The sequence below is a fragment of the Pteronotus mesoamericanus genome, unplaced genomic scaffold (genome assembly GCF_021234165.1).
Source record: "Pteronotus mesoamericanus isolate MK-2021 breed Mesoamerican mustached bat unplaced genomic scaffold, CSHL_Meso_final contig_246, whole genome shotgun sequence".
Taxonomy (NCBI): Eukaryota; Metazoa; Chordata; class Mammalia; order Chiroptera; family Mormoopidae; genus Pteronotus; species Pteronotus mesoamericanus.
Window position 1 is genome coordinate 2331787 of NW_026555104.1, and position 19446 is coordinate 2351232.

The 19446-nt window shown below is 39.3% G+C and overlaps 1 protein-coding gene across 1 annotated transcript in view; it reads left to right on the top strand.

Annotated features, from left to right (window-relative positions):
* The window catches only part of CEP112 (centrosomal protein 112), a 311127-nt gene that overhangs the window by 227923 nt on the left and 63758 nt on the right, over positions 1–19446 (top strand). Inside the window, exon 23 of the mRNA XM_054573071.1 lies at positions 4225–4374. Within this exon, the coding sequence (XP_054429046.1) occupies positions 4225–4374 (150 nt within the window). The remainder of the gene's footprint in view (positions 1–4224; positions 4375–19446) is intronic.

Consider the following 19446-nt stretch of genomic DNA (forward strand, 5'->3'; position numbering starts at 1 on the left):
TAATTAATTTATTTTGGGGTGTTTAAAAATTGATTTTAAAAAATCTCCTTCCAAAATTTGGAGATGTAAAGGGTTGCTAAATATATTCTCAAGTAAAGACATGAAGGAGGAGAAGGAAGAGGAAAAAAAGTCAACTAGTAACAACTATCATGTCTTTTAACCATCATTTCATAAATGAAAGGACAGTGCAACACCAAAAAAGAAAAAAGTTTTAGAAAAGGTCTAATAATGTAAAAAAAGATAGTCCACCCTTCTCATCAAAGGTAGGATGACAATCTTACATTGACAATATTTTGTTTGCCCACATCTAAATGCAAGAAATATTAGTTGACAATCCAGTCAGTTCTGAGAAACAGATGATTTAAAAATAAACATTATAAAACAGAACCATGGATTGACTTTTTCTGTTTTCTAGTTTTAGTTGACTGGATTCTCTAATTCAGTATCGAAGCTGAGGAGATTGCCAGGAGCAAAGTTGCTTAATATTTATTAAGTTTTTAAAAATCTCTCCAGAAAAAGAGTAATAAGATGAATGCATTAGTAATGAATGCATTGGTACCCAGGAGATCATTGGTTAAATTTGGAAAATATTTTAAATATTTTCCTCCCTTAAAGGAAGTTTCTTAATCTTTAAGATTTTATCAAGCTGTTAGGACCTAATAGACCATGTACACCAAACCCTTGGCATGCCCAGGACTGTGCCCCTCTGGGATTCTCAACGTTCGCCAGGACGGCAACATTGCCATCCTCTCTGGGCACACTCCCAAATATCATTCCATCCTAGTCACATATTTATTCTTTTGATCTTAATATTACATATTAACCTTGCCTTTTCAAGTTTAATGCAGTTTTCCCCACTCAACTGACTGACTTGGTGGCCATCTGTCAAAGAAAGATATTGCCGTCTGCAGGGGTGCAGGTGGTTGTAGAGAAGACCAAAGCTGGAATGTCCGCAGCCCACCCCCTGCGGGGGACCAGCCTCCCCACCGCCCCATGCTTGTTCCCACACACCTGGTGCAGGTTAGCGCCTAGGCACGTTCCACGTGTCCCACACACCCCAGCCTCCAGGTCCCTCCCCAGGGTGACAACCTAGAATGCAAAAGGTGTCATGAGGCCACTCTTCCACCTATTTTATGAGGATATACCATGTTCACTGAACCTTCCCAAGCATGCCTTGTCTTGTCTATTGTATTTTAAAGAAGAGCTTTATAAAAATCTCAAACTGTACTATTCTCTGAAAAACAGTAAAGTGAGTTAAAGATAAAAACCTTAACCTCTATTTAGAATCCTGTTATTTTTCAGACCTCATAAGACCACTAACATTTATGCTAAGTATAATTGCTTAACAATTATAATTAACTATCACAACTTTCACGGGATAAGTTGCTTACAGTATCAATCCCAAATAGCTATTCATTTGCTTTCCAAAATATTAATTTTTAATACTCATCTGGAAATCTTCTAATCCACTTCTTTCTCTGAAGCTAATACAGGGTAAACATTTAGTTGAATGGTGGCATTTTGTTCTAAGTTTTTTTAATAAACTATGACTCACCAAAACTGGTGGGATTTGATTATGATTGTATAGATTAGTTTTGATTTTTCCTCAGAAACTTTTTACATTATTAGTCTATGAAAGGCTAGATTACCTCAATATACTGTTTCAGGTCATTTTTTTTAATTTACTGTGATTTATAATTCCATTACTTACATATTTATTGAGTGCCAGTTATGTGCACTGGGCTAAGGTAAATATAGTCTATTCTCTTATAATTCCATGTCTACAACCAAGCAAGTTTTATTCCTTACTTAAAGCATATTAATCTACTTAGAATGATTATTTCTCAATCTTAAAGTAAATCTCAAATCAGTTTTTAAAAATTACCAATATTTTAGTCAGATCTCTATATCCATCTTATCAGTCTGTCTCAACCAAGTTATCTGTTTATCCAAGGGGTTTCACCTGAAGTGCTTTACATTCTCCCTGTATTATCCTCACAAGCTTTTACATTAACTTTCCAAAGGTAATCTTGTTTTTTCCTTCAGAGAATATCATCATTTCCTCAAAGAATGCAAGTTTTCCTTTTCCACTCAAAAGCAAGCATGCTTTTCTCAGGACATCCTGGACTTTGCTAGTATTCCTCCTAAAACCTGTGTTTATTGCTTTTTCATGTACGCTTGTCATAAATCTTCTCCAAGTGAGAGATCCCTCCCTCTTTCATGCCCTTGTGGGCATTTGAAGAACCCCCAAACATTTTTATCTTCAGTCAGTTATAAAACCAATCTAAATCTTAGTATTTTTTAAAGAAATGAAATTACTTTGTACTTTACATTGCATGATTGTGGTGATAGATATGTGAATCTATACATGTGACAAAATTGCATAGAACTAACACATAACACACACATATGCACACATCAAAAACAATGAACACATTACAGAACTAAATTTACCACTTCTACAAAGTTGTAGTTTACTCAGCTTGAAACACTGCAACAATCATTGAAAGAGTAAGTTATTTTTGCTATTTGGCTGCATGTTCATATAAAATACCAATCCTAAGTTTCATGTTGGACGCAAGGAAGTCTGGCTCTTTCTTATCTCTGGCTCCGCTTGCTCTGTGACTGGGAGTGAGTTGATTATGCTGTGCCTTGGTTTTTGACATTTACTATAAAAATTTAACCTTCTCTGTTTCATAGATGTGTTATGAGAATTAATGAAATTGATGCCAGCATGGAAACATTTCATCTAAATTCAAAACACAGATGAAAACATCTTCATTCTCAGTAAATGAATTCCTCCACTCACAGCAGCAGTTTCAAGTTTGCATTTAAAGATATGACTGTACTGCTATTACATATTTTGTCATTTATTTCACAATTGTCTTAACATTTGATTAATTCAAAGTCTAATTGTTAAACTTTGTTTACAGTGAGTTAGCTCCCTTCTGAAATCATAAATACTCCTAATTTATTGTAAATGTGCTGTTATTTCTGTCAGTAGTAACAACTAACATTTCTATAGGACTTGGCTTCCAGAAGACTCCAGACATTTTTTCTATCTATTGCCTTATAATGCTGAAATTTAGCTTTTTCATCAAATAGTAGTTGGAAAAACAGAGTTTCAAAGAAGAAAACTAATTTATCCAACGTTTCTCATCAACCAATCCTCTCCCCATAGAACCAACAGGATTATACTCTAACCCAGGACTATGGATCTTTCCTTTATTAGAAGAAACCACCATTTCCTGCTTTTAAAAAGTCATCACTGTTGAATTGGAAAGGAAGTAGAGGCATCTAAACCAAAGGAAGAGCAGCGCTTGTCAGTCAGCCCATTACATTCTAAGGTCCCTCGACCACCCGATTACTTTAAGGGCTGGGAGGGAACCCAGTCACAGAACCAGTTCTCAAGAGTAGAGAATGCTCCAGCAGACTCTGAAATGACACTGTTTGAGCCAAAATAAACTTTCATGGATATATCAGCACTTAGGAAGAAAGCAGCCTGTTTGGAGCTGTGTCATCAGAAACTTCTCTTCAATACTGAAACCTTGATCAAAGCAGGCTAGTGTGAGGGACAGGTTAGTGCAGCAGTTGATCTGACTTTGTGGTTCAAATCCTGCCTGTCCCCTTGGTTGGATGTCCTCTTCAACAATGTAAAATATGTGACCTCTTTTTGTGCCTCTGTTTCTCCATTAATAAAAGATAGGTGGCAAGAATGCTAGCTTGCCCCCATAGGAACTTAAAGTGCTTCGCACAGTGCATAAGCATTAGGGAATACTCAAACATCACTATGTAGAATTAAGTAACTATGAAGAATGAATTCTGTTCATTATTTTCTTGGCTATTACAGTTCAAAGTATTAGGAAAGGCAAAATATTTTTTTTATTCTAGTAAGTATATTTCTCAGTAAAATAAAATCTGACGCATTTCATATTTTTGAGATCACAGATGTTCTTTCTGTTGATGAGTAAATATTGTGGAATGTTATCATGTAAATGTCTTCCAAATATATTTGGTTCAGCAGTTGTTCACCATTCACAGTTTTATGACAGTCTTTTATGGGGTGGAATGTCATGCATTAGAGTGCGTGATATGTTAATTGAAAATATTTAGTTTGTGGAATAAAGTTTTGCCAAACCCATTCTTCTGGTAAGCATAAATACATATGAAATGGATGCCTCTTGCTGAAGACTGTGAAGTTACAGCATGCTGTTTTCATTTTAGACCATAGCTGAGCTCCAGACAGCCATTTCCTCTCTGAGAGAAGAGAACAGCCGGCAGCAGCTAGCGGCTGAGAGGCGGCTGCAGGATGTTGCACAGAAGTTTGAAGATGAGAAGAAGCAGCTGATTAGAGATAATGACCGAGCAATCAAGGTAATCGGAAGACTTCAGTAACCGGTGGTACCAGCTGCCTCGGCGTAATTAAAAGGAGGGCTGGGATCCCGGCAGTGGGCAGAGGAGCGCAGGTATCTGGCTTGTTCACAGAGCCTGCAGTAATTCCATTCACTGGCCTCCACCTTTGATGTATCCAGTGACTCAGGCCCACTTCCCTCTCAGAGATCACATGCCAGCATAAAGAGTCACTTTTGGCAAGCCCAGTCCATTCACAGTGAACAAATATTTGAAAAATACCCGGTCCTCTTTCTTGAAAACCACTTTGGAACTGTCTCTTGAAATTAGAATGACTCTTTCAGCCCAGGACTGCTAGCTAATAAATTCAGAAGTCAGCTTCCAATTTACATTCTATTCTTTGCCCAAATCCTTTCATTATGTATTCTTATAATGAGAAATAACCTGTTTGAGGTTTGGAATGCCAGCCATTTGCTGTGCTTTGACATAGTCCAGGGTAGATGTGCTGCTGCTGGGAACCGAGGTTGTTTCCAAATGGCTTCAGAGAATCACACTTTTAATAGCAACAGAAAATTCCCTGGACCCTGATTCTTGAGGTGATAGGCGGTTAGATCTCAAAGCGGTTTTTTTTGGCTTCGTAGTGAATATTACTGTAAGTGTCTACCTCCTGCGGTGTTTAATCTGTGAGGATAAGCATCTGGAAACCTTTATAAATAAGATTTAAAAGAGAACAAAAAAAATTTTCAAAGAATTCCTAGCAAAAGATTATTTTTCAGTGATTTTACTTTGTTATAACAATGCTTAAAGCATGTAGAGTAATCATAAAAAGCAAAGAAAAATAAAGGAAACATTTGGGTTTTATCACTGCCCTTTTCTGCCTTACCCCCATGTAGCTTTCTGTAGTCTATTGTAGGCAATCTGAATAATTCAGGGAAAAGTTAGTGTTCATGTAAGTTGCATATATATATATATATATATATATATATATATACACACTTAAAGAGTGTGTGTGTATATATAGATACCCTTTAAGCCTGGGCAACACTGAATAGAATAAAAAATCTTAAGACATGGACAAAACCTTAGAGGCCATTGCATCCAGCCTCCTCACTTCAAAGGAAAGGACTTATTTTGTTATTAATGAGATTTTCCCTATATATTTCCATCTGTGAGTTTTTTCTTTTCCCCTACATGTGATATGAGACAAAAAGATGTTTCCTTTTTATATTCTGGTAACTTAAAGAAATCTTTGAAGCCCTTTTCATTTATAAATGCACAGGAAGTACTCAGTTGATCTGTATAACTATTTTGCTTCACATGAACTGAGTTAAATACTTTGTTTAAATTCTCTTAGTTATGTAAAACTTTTATTTTCAGTGAGTTTCTTTTTCAGTGGTCCAAATGCCAAGTGGTAGGTAATTTACACATTTTATTTTTTTATTTTTTAAATAATTTTGATTGATTATGCTATTACAGTTGTCCCAATTTTTCCCCCTTTGCCCCACTCCCTCAGGCAGTCCCCACACCTGTTCATGTCTGTGGGTCATGCCTATAAGTTCTTTGGCGACTCCATTTTCTATACTGTGCTTTACATCCCCCTGGCTATTCTGTAACTACCTACCTACTTGTACTTCTTAATCCCCTCACCTCTTCACCCACTCCGTGACACCCTCCTCCCATCTGGAAACCATCAAAACGCTCTCCGTATTCATGATTCTGTCTCTGTTCCTCTTGTTTGCTTACTTTTTTTTTATTCAATTGTTGATAGATTTGTATTTTTTTGTCATTTTATTGTGCATAGTTTTAATCTCCCTTTTCTTAAATAAACCCCTGTAACATTTCATATATAATGGTTTGGTGATGATGAACTCCTTTAGTTTTTTCTTGTCTGGGAAGCCCTTTATCTGCTCTTTGATCCTAAATGACATCTTTGCTAGGTAGAACAGTGTTGGCTGTAGGTCCCTCTTTTTCATGACTTTGAATATTTCTTGCTTATCCCTTCTAGCCTGCAAAGTTTCTTTTGAGAAATCAGCTGACAGTCTTATGGGGACACCCAGGAGGTAACTAACTTCTTTTCTTTTGCTGCATTTAAGATTCTCTCTTTATCTTTAACTTTCAGCCTTTTAATTATGATGTGTCTTGACATAGGCCTCTTTGCATCCATCTTACTTGGGACTCCCTGTGTTTCCTGGACTTACATGTCTATTTTCCTTCACTAAATTGGGGGTGTTTTCTTTCATTATTTTTCCAAATAGATTTCCAGTTTCTTGCTCCTTTCTCTTCTCCTTTTGGCACCCCTATGATGCAGATATTGGAATGCTTGAAGTTAACCCAGAAGCTGCTTACACTGATCTGTTTTTTGGATTCTTTTTTCTTCTTGTTCTGACTGGTTGTTTTTGGCTTCCTTATGTTCCAAAGCATTGATTTGATTCTCGGCTTCATCCACTCCACTGTTGTTTCCCTGTAAATTGTCCTTTATTTTAATTAGTGTATCCTTTGTTTCTGACTGGATTGTTTTTATGCTGTTGAGGTCCTCACTAAGATCCTTGAGCATCTTTATAACCAGTGTTTTGAACTCCACATCTGATAGATTGCTTATCTCCATTTTGTTTAGTTCTTTTTGATCTGTTCTTTCATTTGGGCCATGTTTCTTTGTCTCCTCATTTTGCCAGCCTCCCTTTATTTGTTTCTAAATTATGTAGAGTTGCTTTGACTCCCTGTCTTGGGAGTGTGGCCTAATGTAGTACGTGTCCTGCAGGGTCCAGTGGCCCAAGCCTCCCCTATCGTCCAACTTGGGTATTCAAGGTTCACCCTTCATGTGGGCAAAGTATACCCTCCTCTTATAGTTGAGCCTTGATTGCTGTTGACAGGTCAATGGGAGGGATTTACCCAAGCCAGTCGGCTGCAAAGACTGGCTATGACCACTGACCACCAACCTTCACCCCCGATAGAGGATCAGTTATGCAGGAGTAGGGTGGTACTCCAATGTGTCTCTAGTTGTCCACTGTGTGTGTAGGCATTGAGTTTTCCTGGGTGGTGCAGACCAAGGTCAGCTTCGACCTATGTTCTGCCCAGGGCTATGCTGCGTGAGTTATAAAACAGTCTGAGATGTCTTCTACTTATGCTGGGCTTGGAGATTCTCAGGTGAAACCAAAGTGAATCTTGATTGGCTGCTGCTGCTGCTCGGCCTGGGACCACTGAGCAAGAGGTACGAGGGCTGGGGGCTCACTGAGGCTGGCTGTTGCTTGTTTGATAGGATTTAGGAAACTGTGAAGCATGAGCTAAGACCAGCCATTCATATGGAAAAGTCACAGTTAACAGTTTGGATGGCCTGTAAGTTGGGTGGGATGGAGTCTCAGGGGATCTCCAGGTGAGGGCAAACCGTGTTAGCCAGGTTGATGGAGTCTCAGATATGACACCTGCCTGCCAGCTCTGTGGCTCTGTGGGAGGAGGACTCAGAAAGGGACAATGGCCTCTGCCCACTTTTCTATCTGAAAGAAAACTGTTCTCAACTTCTCCCCTTGATGCCAGACACTTCAGTTCCTCCCCATATGCCACTGGTGTCCCGTATGCTACCCCACTGCTCCGTATGCTACCCCAGTGCTGGAGCTCAGAGAGAGTAAATCTGATTAAGTCTGTGTGTGGGTTTTCTAAGGGCAACTACTTGGGACTCCAAGAGTTTCTTCCACCAACTCAATCTCTGCTGATTTTTGCAGCCAGAAGTTATTGGAACTCATCTTCTTGGCACTGGAACCCTGGGTTGGGGGTGTGTGGTGTGGGGCTGGGACTCCTTGCTCCCAAGATATTCCTCCCAAATTTTTACCCACCACCATATGTGGATGTGGGATGAGCCCATTCTGCATCTTTGCTCCTCCTACCAGTCTGAATGGATGTGGTTTCTTTAATTCTATAGTTGTCAGACTTCCATTCAACTAGATATATCTGATGGTTCTGACTGATGTTTGTTCTGTATTTTAGCTGTAATTTCAATGTAGTTGTGCAAAGAGGCGAGCCGTATTTACCTGTGCCGCCATCTTGACCAGAAGTCCCAAATTTTAAATAAATAATTGAATCCCAATATAAGCAGAAAAGGAAAACATAAATTTACTTCATAACAACATAGTTCTTAGTATTATTTCTTAAAGATTAAAAAAACATTGAAAGAAATATAACTGTTTTTAATTATTTGTTTTTATAGTTTTAATTCATTTACCTCTTGAAAGGGGAAAACATTCAGATCCTAATTACCAATAAAGTGTCAAATCATACTGAATTTAAAATATATATTAATAACCTCCAAAACATTGGTACCATAGGTCCCTGAAAATAATTAAAATTATAATGTAGACAAGATAGTGTTCAATTTTGTTTAACTCACTTAGAGTATGTATAAAGTGAATGACATTTTTGTTTTTTACTAACCTACATAAGATAATTAATTCATTAGCATTCTGGCATTCTTTTTTTTTCAGGCTATGTCCCATAAAAACCATAGGAGTACTAGCTGATATTTAGTCAATATGTACTATGTACTAGGCTCTCTGCCAAATATTTTGATTCATCTCCTGTTTCATTATCTCGTTTAAACCTTTACAGTAATCTTTACAAAAAGGGTATTTCTATCATCCCCATCTTACAAATGGGAAAACTGAGGCTCTGAGGTGTAAAAAACCAGCCCAAGTCCATACTACTAACAACTGACAGAGTCAGGTTCAAGTCAAAGTCTTTGTGCCTTGAAAGCCTCAGCTATTAACTATCGTTACATCCTACCTCGGTCTCCACAGTCAGTCTGTGAAAGTGAATCATTGACCAAGTGCATGAGTGAACCTAGGTATCTTCACTCATATTTTATGTTGGCCTGAATGATTAATAGCACTTTTGCAAAGGTTGTTTGATATGGACATTCTAATTATATTTGAGTGTCTTATACATACAAATACATGGATAGATACTCAGAGGCACAATCACCATGAGGCTTGTATTTGGTTTTCCATTTGTCTGCATGTATATTAAAATGAGCTCATATGTGCCCAACATTTTGTAACATCAAATATTACTGTATTTAAATATTAATATTAAATAGTTCTGTAAAAACAATGTGTATGCTCATTGTGAAAGGTATTTCACGCCACTTTCTAAGCTAATGAGGAGCTGTGGTGATTGAGAACAGAGGTAATCTGCCAGAGGTCACAATAATGTTCCTGCAGATAAATAGACCTTTTGTTAAAGTAATTCGTTAGAGCAGTGATTTTTCAACCAGTGTGCCGTGGCTTACTGGGGTGCCAAAAAAATTTGTAAAACATGCAATACCTGACTATTTAGTCAGGGGCACTGGCCTCTTTTCCCTTAGATCGTCAAATAAAAAAAAAAATGACAACAGCCAACACAGTAATAGCTGTCCGGCATGAATCAATACATGTATTTTTTGTCAGATTGGCAAAAAATATATATTTTTCATGTACCACAGGATCGTAAATAGTTTATGTGTGCCATGAGATGAAAAAGGTTGAAAATCGCTGCTCTAGAGGAAGATTGAGGCATAAAGTAGTCTACTAAAATCCACTCAAAGGACTACCAGCCTGGTGTAGTATAACTTGATAAAACACTTATGGGGGATAATTTGGCTATGCCTCTCATTCCTAAATTACCTAAGCCCAATGCCTAGCCTTTGACCCATTCCTAGAATTTTCCCTAAGGTGGCAATTAAAGAGTTGTACTGAGCTTTAACCAGTCTTTTTAACCAGTCAAAAAGACTGGTTAAAGCTCAGTGACTATTTATTGAGCTCTTATTATGTAATTGGCAACTGCAATACCATCCTTCTCTATCTCCTTTCTATACTTCATCTTTCACCATAGCTCATAAACTAAAAACTATGCAGAATTTGACATGATGTTGTAGAAGGATATATAAGGGTATTGAAAATGTTCACAAGATAGTTTTCAATAATAATGCAGTTTACAAAACAGCATAATATGAGGTCATTTTTGCACATCAAAGTACATATAAAGAGCAAAAGGCTGAAACCATATGTCAAAATTTTAGTGGTAGATATGTCTAAGTGGTAGAATTTGTGGTAATTACCTTTTATCTTAACTCTATATGTTAAATTATAATATCACTTTTAAAATAAGAAACAATAAAAATTGTTTCATAAAAAAGGAAGAGCCACCAGCCCAAAGGAATCCAGTGGACATTAAGAGAAACATGAGAGCTGAAGCTAACAGCAGGCAGGAGCCTTGCTGTCTAAGAAAGAGCAGACGAAGCGAGGTCGTTCACAGAACAGAGTTCCTGGAGTGTAAAAGAGTTATAGCAACAAATGCATTCTCACAAGTAATCTTTTATGTTGTAGTGTAACCAGCTTAAAAAATCGAGAGAAAAAAAAATCACTTATTTACTCTTTAGCTCATTTATCTTCAAAGTCAAGCTTCTAAAAATATCTGCTGCATAACAAACCACCCCAAAACTTGGTGGTTTAAAGCAGCAGCTGTCTTATAGGCACATAATTCTTTGGATTAGAACTTCAGGCAGGGATAGGCTGGACGGTTCTTCTGCTCAGTGTGTAGCACTGGCTGGGACCCCTTGTGGGGTTACATGCAGCAGGACACTTGGCTGAGACTGCAACATCCAAGGTTGTTTCCAGTCCTCTCCCTATGGCCTCGCTCTCTGGGTAGTCAGATTTTCTACATGGAAGCTGGTTTCTAAGGGGCCTATATATTCTGTTGGTCAAGACAGGTCCAGGGCCAGCCCAGAATCTAGGGGAGAGAAATGGCCATCATCTTTCATGGGAGGCGTGGCAAAGGTTGTGAGGTCACTTTAAATCTACCACAGTCATCTGTGCTGAACGTCCAGTCTCCATCTGCTATTCATTCCTCACCTGTGCAAAACTGTACAAAGAAAAAAAATACCTGCGTATATCTACAGTGCTGCCACTCAGGATCAACCTTGTTAATTAACATTGTGGCATATTTGCAAACATCTTTTTTTAAGAAAATCTCAACTGTTTTTGTAAAAATGGATAATGACATATGCTCATAAAGAATTTAAAATGCAGGGGGAAAAAGATAAAAATATTTAAAGTTATCCCAAATCCCAGCACCTAGAAATCGTAGCATTAAGAGGAAAGAAGACGACGAAAGCCAGGTGCTTTTTCTGAGCTCTCAGTTCCAACTGCTGCTGCACATTTTCACTTGTATAGTCCAGAGGCTGCTCACGCTAGACATACCTGAATTTATTTTCCTCTCACCATTCCCTTACTGCAACCTACTCTTCTTCTTGTATTGATTTTCTGAATTAAAGTCATCCACCCAGTCACTCAAGTCAGATTCTGGAAGTCCCCTTGAATGAATTCTTCCCCTCCCTCAAATGACTTAGGTCAATTCCTAGAATTAATGCCTATATATCTCCAAACTCACACCCTAGGCCATCATCTTTGCTCTTGCCCATTGCTATCCCTGCTATGTAGAATCACTCAGTTGCTCAGCCCTCTTAAATCTGTCACACTATTGATAAAGCAGCCTTTCTAACACAAATATGAGCATATGATTTACTTAAAATCCATCACTGGTTTTCCATTGTTCACAGGATAAGTTAGACTTGTCAGCATGGCATACGAAGCACTTCGCGATCTACACCAGTGGTTATCAGGGTGTTTTCCTCAGACTCCTGTGGGTCTCTGACACCTTTTAGGTGTCAAATTATGTTCATAATGACACCAGGATGTCACTTGCCTTTTGCACTCTTTTCGCGTTTGCACTGACAGGTGGGTACGGCTGTGGTGTCTCAGCACACAGCAAGGCATGGACACTAAACTCTGCCGGCCATTGTTTTCCTCATCAGCACGTGGTCCTGCTTTTTAAAAAAGGAAGTGACAAAGTGTACTGATTTTATTAAATTTCAACCCTTAAGAACGTAGCTTTCTCGTATATTAATAGAAAGTACACACAGAGCCCCTGTGCCGCAGCTGCAGTAGGCCGGTGCCTCACGGAAACGCAGCTCTGCGTTGTTTGTGAGCTGCTCTCTAGTCACTGGGAAAGAACAACTGGCAGGCAAACTATGCTGAGTAAGGTTCGGGAGTCTGGCGTAACTTCTCCTGAAAGTGAAGAAAGTGAGCCTGGCATTTCAAGGACAATGACTGACTGTATTGTTGCTAATGATAAAACTTGAGCTTTCACGCAAAAATTAGAAATTTGGAAAACTTGGGCCATCACTGATGAGATTAGTGGTATCACTAAGGATGTGAATGGGAAGAAGCAAAGAAGGATGAAGTGTATCAACATTTGGAAGATTCGTATAACTCAATGAACCAGTATTTTCCAGATGACCAATACCTAATGTTACCAAATCATACATGGGCAGATCCATTCAAACGACTCAAGAGACCAATGGATTGTAATGTAACAGTATGCAGACTTCACTGATAGAGTTTCAGATTCCACATTGCAGCTAACTTTTAAGAAACTACCTGGTTTGATGTAGTCAAAAGGAATATTCACAATTATCTGTAAAGGCTACTAAAACACTCCTCCCTTTTCCGATTACTGATCTACGTGAGAGTAGATTGTCCCCTTTACCTTCAGCCAACACAATGTATTGTAAAGAGATGGACTACCGAAGCAGATCTGGCAATTCAGCTGCCTTCTATTAAGCCAGGCACGAAAAAGACTGGCAAAAATGTAAAACGTAGCTACTCTTCTCACCAATTTTTCTTCTTTGGAAAACAGTTGTTTTTGTTTTAAAAAACATATCTATATTCATACATAATGGGTTTACTGCTGTAAATGCCGTCTTCTCTTTGACAGGTCAGAGTGAGAGTCTCTGACCAGCTCTGTTCATTCCTCTAGTAAAGTTTTCACCTCACATAATGCATCTCTGCAGTCCCTCATTCAAAAGCTTGGGGTTGCGTATGTTGTGTGAATCAGAATCTGCAGGGTCTAGGAAGATGATACAGTGTTCATACTTTGTCCACAGTGGGATCTGGGACAACTCCCAGCACCCAAACACACAAACACAGACAAACGCATGACTATCCCCAATCAATGGGACAAATGGAGACTATAAACACTCTCTCAACATCAGTCAGGTTTCATTTCCTCACAAGTTAAAAGCAACCTTTCAAAACTTATTTGTAGCTTTCAGAGGATTTTTGGATCGCAGGATTGCAGATAGGGGGCCGTGAACTCCATTTTGGTTAATTCTCTTTCTCACCAACTAGACTTGGAGCTTCTTGAGAGCATGCATTTAGCATAATCTGTGGCTCAGTGGAAGTGCTGTAAATATGCTACATAAATGAATGATGTTTCCTCATAAATCAATGCTCTGAAAACTAATAATGCCTCTTTATTATCATGTCATTTGATTGATGGCAACAAGCTTGTATATATTTTGTGGTGGTATAGCAGATATGCAAAAAATAACTCAGATCTTAGATAACAGGGATATATTTCGCCTGATTATGCAGCTTCTAATAGAATACCCCCCACCTTGTATATGTTATCTTAGAGCATAATTTGTGTGCTTCAGGGGAGGGCGCCAAGTCTGTACACTGAAGCCTAGTTATCTATGTGTTCGTTAGCACTATCCTCTCAATTCATAGAAGTTCACGGGGGAAACTGTTAGAACTAGTTCTATGGAAAGACAGTGGAACATTCTTCAGGCACCACTGCACCGCCAGGGCTAAGCCCTTTCTTTGAAGCTAGTGTATTGAAAGTTCCTCACTGTGAAGCCAGATGTCCAGGCAGAGATTTCATATCAAGGAGAAGTGTTGTAAAATTTTTGCTTGCAGGCATAGAAAGGAGGTTTTAAAGCATTGATGCTTCTCTCCCTCGGCCACTGACTGGAGTTCACAAGAAAAGGTCGGCTGCCAGTAGGACATCTAGAAATCTGGTCTGTGTTACCAGAAGGGCTTCAGGGGGGGAAAAAGAACATTTCATAACATTGGGCAATTCTCACTGTGCTAAAAGCTTACAGGAATCCATTTCCCAAAGAATAAAATTACGAACCTCATTGTGGGGGTTTAGGAGCATTGAGAAACAGAAAGAAGTCTCAGTGCCTGGCATCAAACGGCTTTGTTTGGGACCTGTTCATTATTTAATTCTGCCTCCCCTGCATGCACCTCCTAAGGGCGCAGAGGGAAGTGGCATTTTCTTTGTGCCCTCCTGAATTAGAATGAATAATGCTAAGAATAGAAATGTATTTTCCATCCCACCCAGGAAGGCTTGCCTGTTCCCTCAGAAAGGAAGACAGAGCCATTCAGTCATAACAGCATAAAGCATAAGTGCCATTTTCCAAGAAGAGTGCTCTGGGAGATAAGTTTGGGGACAGTGTGGCAGTGAATTATGACCTTGCTTCCTAGAGCAAGGAGAAGCAAAAACAATAAGCAGAGAAGAAATGAAATTATTTCTATTTTCCTCAAGTTCTACTGTCTGGGAAATTTTTATTTTATTTAAAGACTAGTTGAAGATTATTTGTTCAGTGGACAAAATCCCTCAGGCACTATTAAAAATATTTTCAGCCTCTGGAACACTGCCTTGTATATACCAAGGCATCACTGGCATTTGATGAGTGAATGCGTGAATGACCGAGACAATGAAAGAACCAGGTGAAAACATCCACCTTCACCAATGACTAGGTGAATTTGCTCTTTAGAAGTCATGAAGTGACTGTATGTGGTTAATACTTTTATTGCAGGGTTCAAAATATGCAATGCCAAATTTGGTTCATCAAATATGGGAATACATAGGCATCAAGTGGTTTTTTAGTATTTATAAAATTAGCAAATAACTATTTGGAAATATTTTAATGTTTCATAATTGTGAACTATATAAGAAACCAGCTCAAAGTCAATATGATGAACATAATGAACACTGATACATATAATTGAAAGCCTCAACCAAAAATTACTGAATGATTACTATGCATATACATATGTATACTTACATATAATTATATGTATTTATATACACATGTGTATTCCCAATTATTAAAAGATTTGATAATAATTTAATATATTAAATAATTTTCTTTTTAAAAGATATTTATCTAAGAGAGAGGGGAAGGGAGGGAGAAAGAAAGGGAGAGAAACATCAATTAGTAACCTCTCACATGTGCACCTGTGAGGTACTGAACCTGCAACCCAGGCATGTCCCCTGACCGGGAATCAAACCAGCAATCTTTTGGTTCACCACCCAGCAGTTGAGCCGCTGAGCCACACCAACCAGGGCTATATTAAATAATTTTCTGATGTCTTGATTTAATTGGCTGCTTTCCCATTCTCTCTGGCAGAAGCTGGGTTTTTACTCAGTCTCTGGGGACTCTTGACCAGCCTGTCTTTCACCATTCATCAATGTTGAAGTTCATCCCTCTTCCATTTAACTATCATGACATTATCTCTTGCTTCTTGGGACTTTTTCTAAAGAATTCATTACTTTGCTCTTGTCTTCTTATACTCCACCCCCAACGTCAGCACTGGTGACCGGAACGCCCAGCAGAGTGCTGGCCCCAGTCCGTGATGGCTTGAGTGAGCCTCCTGTCACATTGGCAGAGGCTGCCAGCTGGAGTATGCAACATGGAAATCAGTGTACGCTGTGACAGGTGTTTTTTGAGAGCCAGTTATTAAACATTTACCAGCATGCCACTGCTACAACAGCTCCCTTTCCTCTACCTTCTTGATGAAACTGACTTTCAGTTCTAATGCCCAGGGTTATGGTGATGCTCACCCTTCTCCACACAAAGGGTGTGTTGGTGGACAGGTGGGTAGATGGTATTCCGTTATTCCTCTTGCTGCTCTTTCTAGCTACTGACCAATTGCTTGCTCTGATTTTTCTGATGTGTCTATGTTTCAGCTTTTCCAAATATTCCCTTTTCTAATCCGCATATAATACAGAAAGTTTGCAAAGTATTACCCTTTCTTTAAATTCAGTGGTGCTACCCTACTTCTAATCCTTCTCTAACTCCATAAAGCATTTGACTGTATTGACCAACAATTTTCCTTCTGGCATGGGGTTTAGCAAACTTTTTCTGGTAAAGAGCTGAATGGTTAATATTTTAGGCTCTGTGGGCCATACAGTCTCTGTAGCAATGACTGAGGTCTTGAAAACTGCCTTAGACTCTATGTCCACAAGTGTGTTTCAATAAAACTTTATTTACAAAACCAGCTGGGTTCCAAATTTGGCCTGTTGGCCATATTTGCTAACTCCTGCTCTAGAAACTAACTCTTCTCTTGGTTTATATGATACATCTACTTGTCTCCTCTGCTGGTCTCCCTTCCTCCTTGTGGGTGTTCCTCAAGTCTGTGTCCTGGGCCTTGCTTCTCCTTTCCCCTTCCACGGTGAGCTCATCTCCTCGGTAACTTCAGCTGTCACTTCTATAGAGATGATTCCCAGAAGCCTCAGCCTAATTCCTGGTTGGGTCCTATATCTCACACTGCCTGTAAATCATCTTCTTTAGGAGGATTCATTGCTGTTTCAGACTCAGTGACTACAACGTTGAATTATCATCTTCCCTTCCAAATTGGCTCTTCTTTGCAGTCTATCAGGGTTACCCCCCATCTATCTGTTTCCTGTTAGAAACTTTGGACTCATCTTTGTCCTTTCTTTCCTTCATCCCAGCCTATCTCAAGTCCACCAGAATCCTAGAATGTATTTCTTATTCCTCTGATATGACCCTATACAGAGCCCTTCTCAACTTGCCGTTGATTGAAAACAGCCTCCTCTCAGTGGATGGCTCTGCCAAAAGTGTCTCAGCTCCAGTCCAATGTGAAGAGCTCTGTTGGAGAAATCTTAACTCACTGATTTGCCTGCTTTAGAAAGGGTGCTTAGAAATCAATAGAAAAAGACTAATAAGCCAGTGGACAAAAGGAGCAAAGCATATGCACACAGGAGTCACAGACAAAACGTAATACCCAGCACACATGTAAAAAGTATGCTTATTCTCATTCATAATTAAAGAAATGTAGATCAACTCTCCAACATTTAGAAGGGCCTGGCTGCCACATGATGGACATAAATTTTGAATTTGAAAAATTACCCAATGATGCACCATGGCCAGGAGTTTAAAGCAGTGCAGCCTCTTTGGGGGGCATCTGCTACCAGGTCAAATGCTCAGAACCTTCGGCCCAGCAGTCCCACTAAGAGAAACTGATATACTTGCAAGGATGTACAATATCTTTTTAAGCAAAAAGCCAGGCAAGAAAAATACATTATGGCACATTCATACAGTAGAATATTATATGGGCACTTCCATAGAATGAAGTAGATCTCTGTGAAAATGAGACAAGATTGCCAGCACCACAGTAAGTGAAAGAAGGCCAAAAGCCATACAGTTTAAATTGCCTGATGGGGTCTCAAAAAATGGGTAGCTGGTTATTTGTGGGAACAAGGACTTTGATACTCTTCATTTTGTATCTTTTGATCATATTTTAATTTCTTACCACATCATATTCCTAAATTGAATTTAGAAGATGGCTTATAACATAGAGATGGAGCTCTCCTGCCGGGCTTTTCGAGGCCCATCCAGATTTCTCTGCATTCAGTCTAAGCCCGCTGGCCTTTCTCTCTGGCCTGCCGGTCCCACCCGCCCTCATGCGTGCGCCTCCCTCCTCCCAGCCACTTCTGCCCATTCCTCAGGTTGTCGAGGACCCGCAAGCCCACCTCAAGGCTCTCCTTACCTCCTCCTGAAGAGCTCTGGCTGCCCCAGTCCCTGGGCACCTCTTTCCTTTATGAGGTTCTATTATTAATGCTTAGTGATTCTCTGCATGTTTTTTAGCTCATACTTCTGGTTTCTGCATAGCACCCAGAGTACTGGGCACCCAAAAACAAGGACATATTTGTTGTTAAAAACCTCTACTCATTAAGTGCAAAATTGTATGTCTATTACTGGTTTTTGTTAAGGCAGCTTTAAAGCACATCAGCACCGATCTTTCAGTTAAAAGAAGTAGGGATTCCCATACACACACAATCTACAGTTAAATATCTAAGGCTTTGGATTAGCAAACTCCTCTTTTAAGATGCAGGCATGCTTGACATGTTACCATATTCTAGTACTTGGAGTAATTCACACTCTCCTGAGGTTTTCTTCCTAACAACTAGATGAGCTCACCTCGCTGGAAGGGCTAGGAAGTGGTATCTGAGGGGGAGGAGGGGAGGAAAGGAGAGCTCCAAGGCCATTTAGGAACTGAGGAACGGAGCTCAAAGGTCTCTAGGGCTGGGGGGCAGCCGGGGGGCGGTGGGTGGAGGGGAGGGCCTGCGGGCCTGGGACGGGAGGAGGAGCGCTGCAGCAGGGTGGCCTACGGGTGGGCTTGGCCTCGGCTCCTCTCCGTTGCTACCTAGGCTTCACACCTGACTTTACAAGTATTTCTAACTGTGTCTTATATGATTATGTGATCCTGTGTTTACATGTATAAGTTGAGATTATATCTTTAAATAAGGAAATGGGATGTATGTATATATGTATGTGTGTGCATGTATATATACTTTTCCAAAAAAGATAGAGTGTATGTACATACGTACATACATACACGTACATTTTCCAGCAGTTATCTTACATTGTTAGCGAGAGAAAAAGTGAAGCTATGAATGAACAGGTGTGTTATCATAACTGATTCTTCATAAATGTGCCTTATAAATCATGGAAAAGTTTTAATCTGGGCCTAGCTCATTGTGCTTTACATTTATATAGTGTTATTTTTAGGGGATTTGTTGCATAAGGAATATATAATGAGAGAGTTAATCTATACAGCCTTACACAATTTCTAAGGAACTTAATCAAAATCAGTAAATTAATAAAGAGAAACCTGGTTGTATCCATGTATTGTGTTTTCCAAATGTGTATAATTGGAACAAAATACTGTGATGCTGTCTGCCATGCCATCAGAAAAAACCAAAATGCTATATCCAGGGTTGTCAGTAGGAGGCTATTGCTATCACAGCAGCAGTAGTAGCAGCTGAAACTAAAAATTTGGAGCAAAAGAGATCTGGGGTGGTTGGTGGGTTACAGGAATGCTTTAATGTTGGAAGCACAGAGGGAAAAGTGGAATTAAAAACAAAGAGCCAGCCCCCATTTCTTTCAAGAGAGATAGAACCATTTGCTTTTATGTCTCT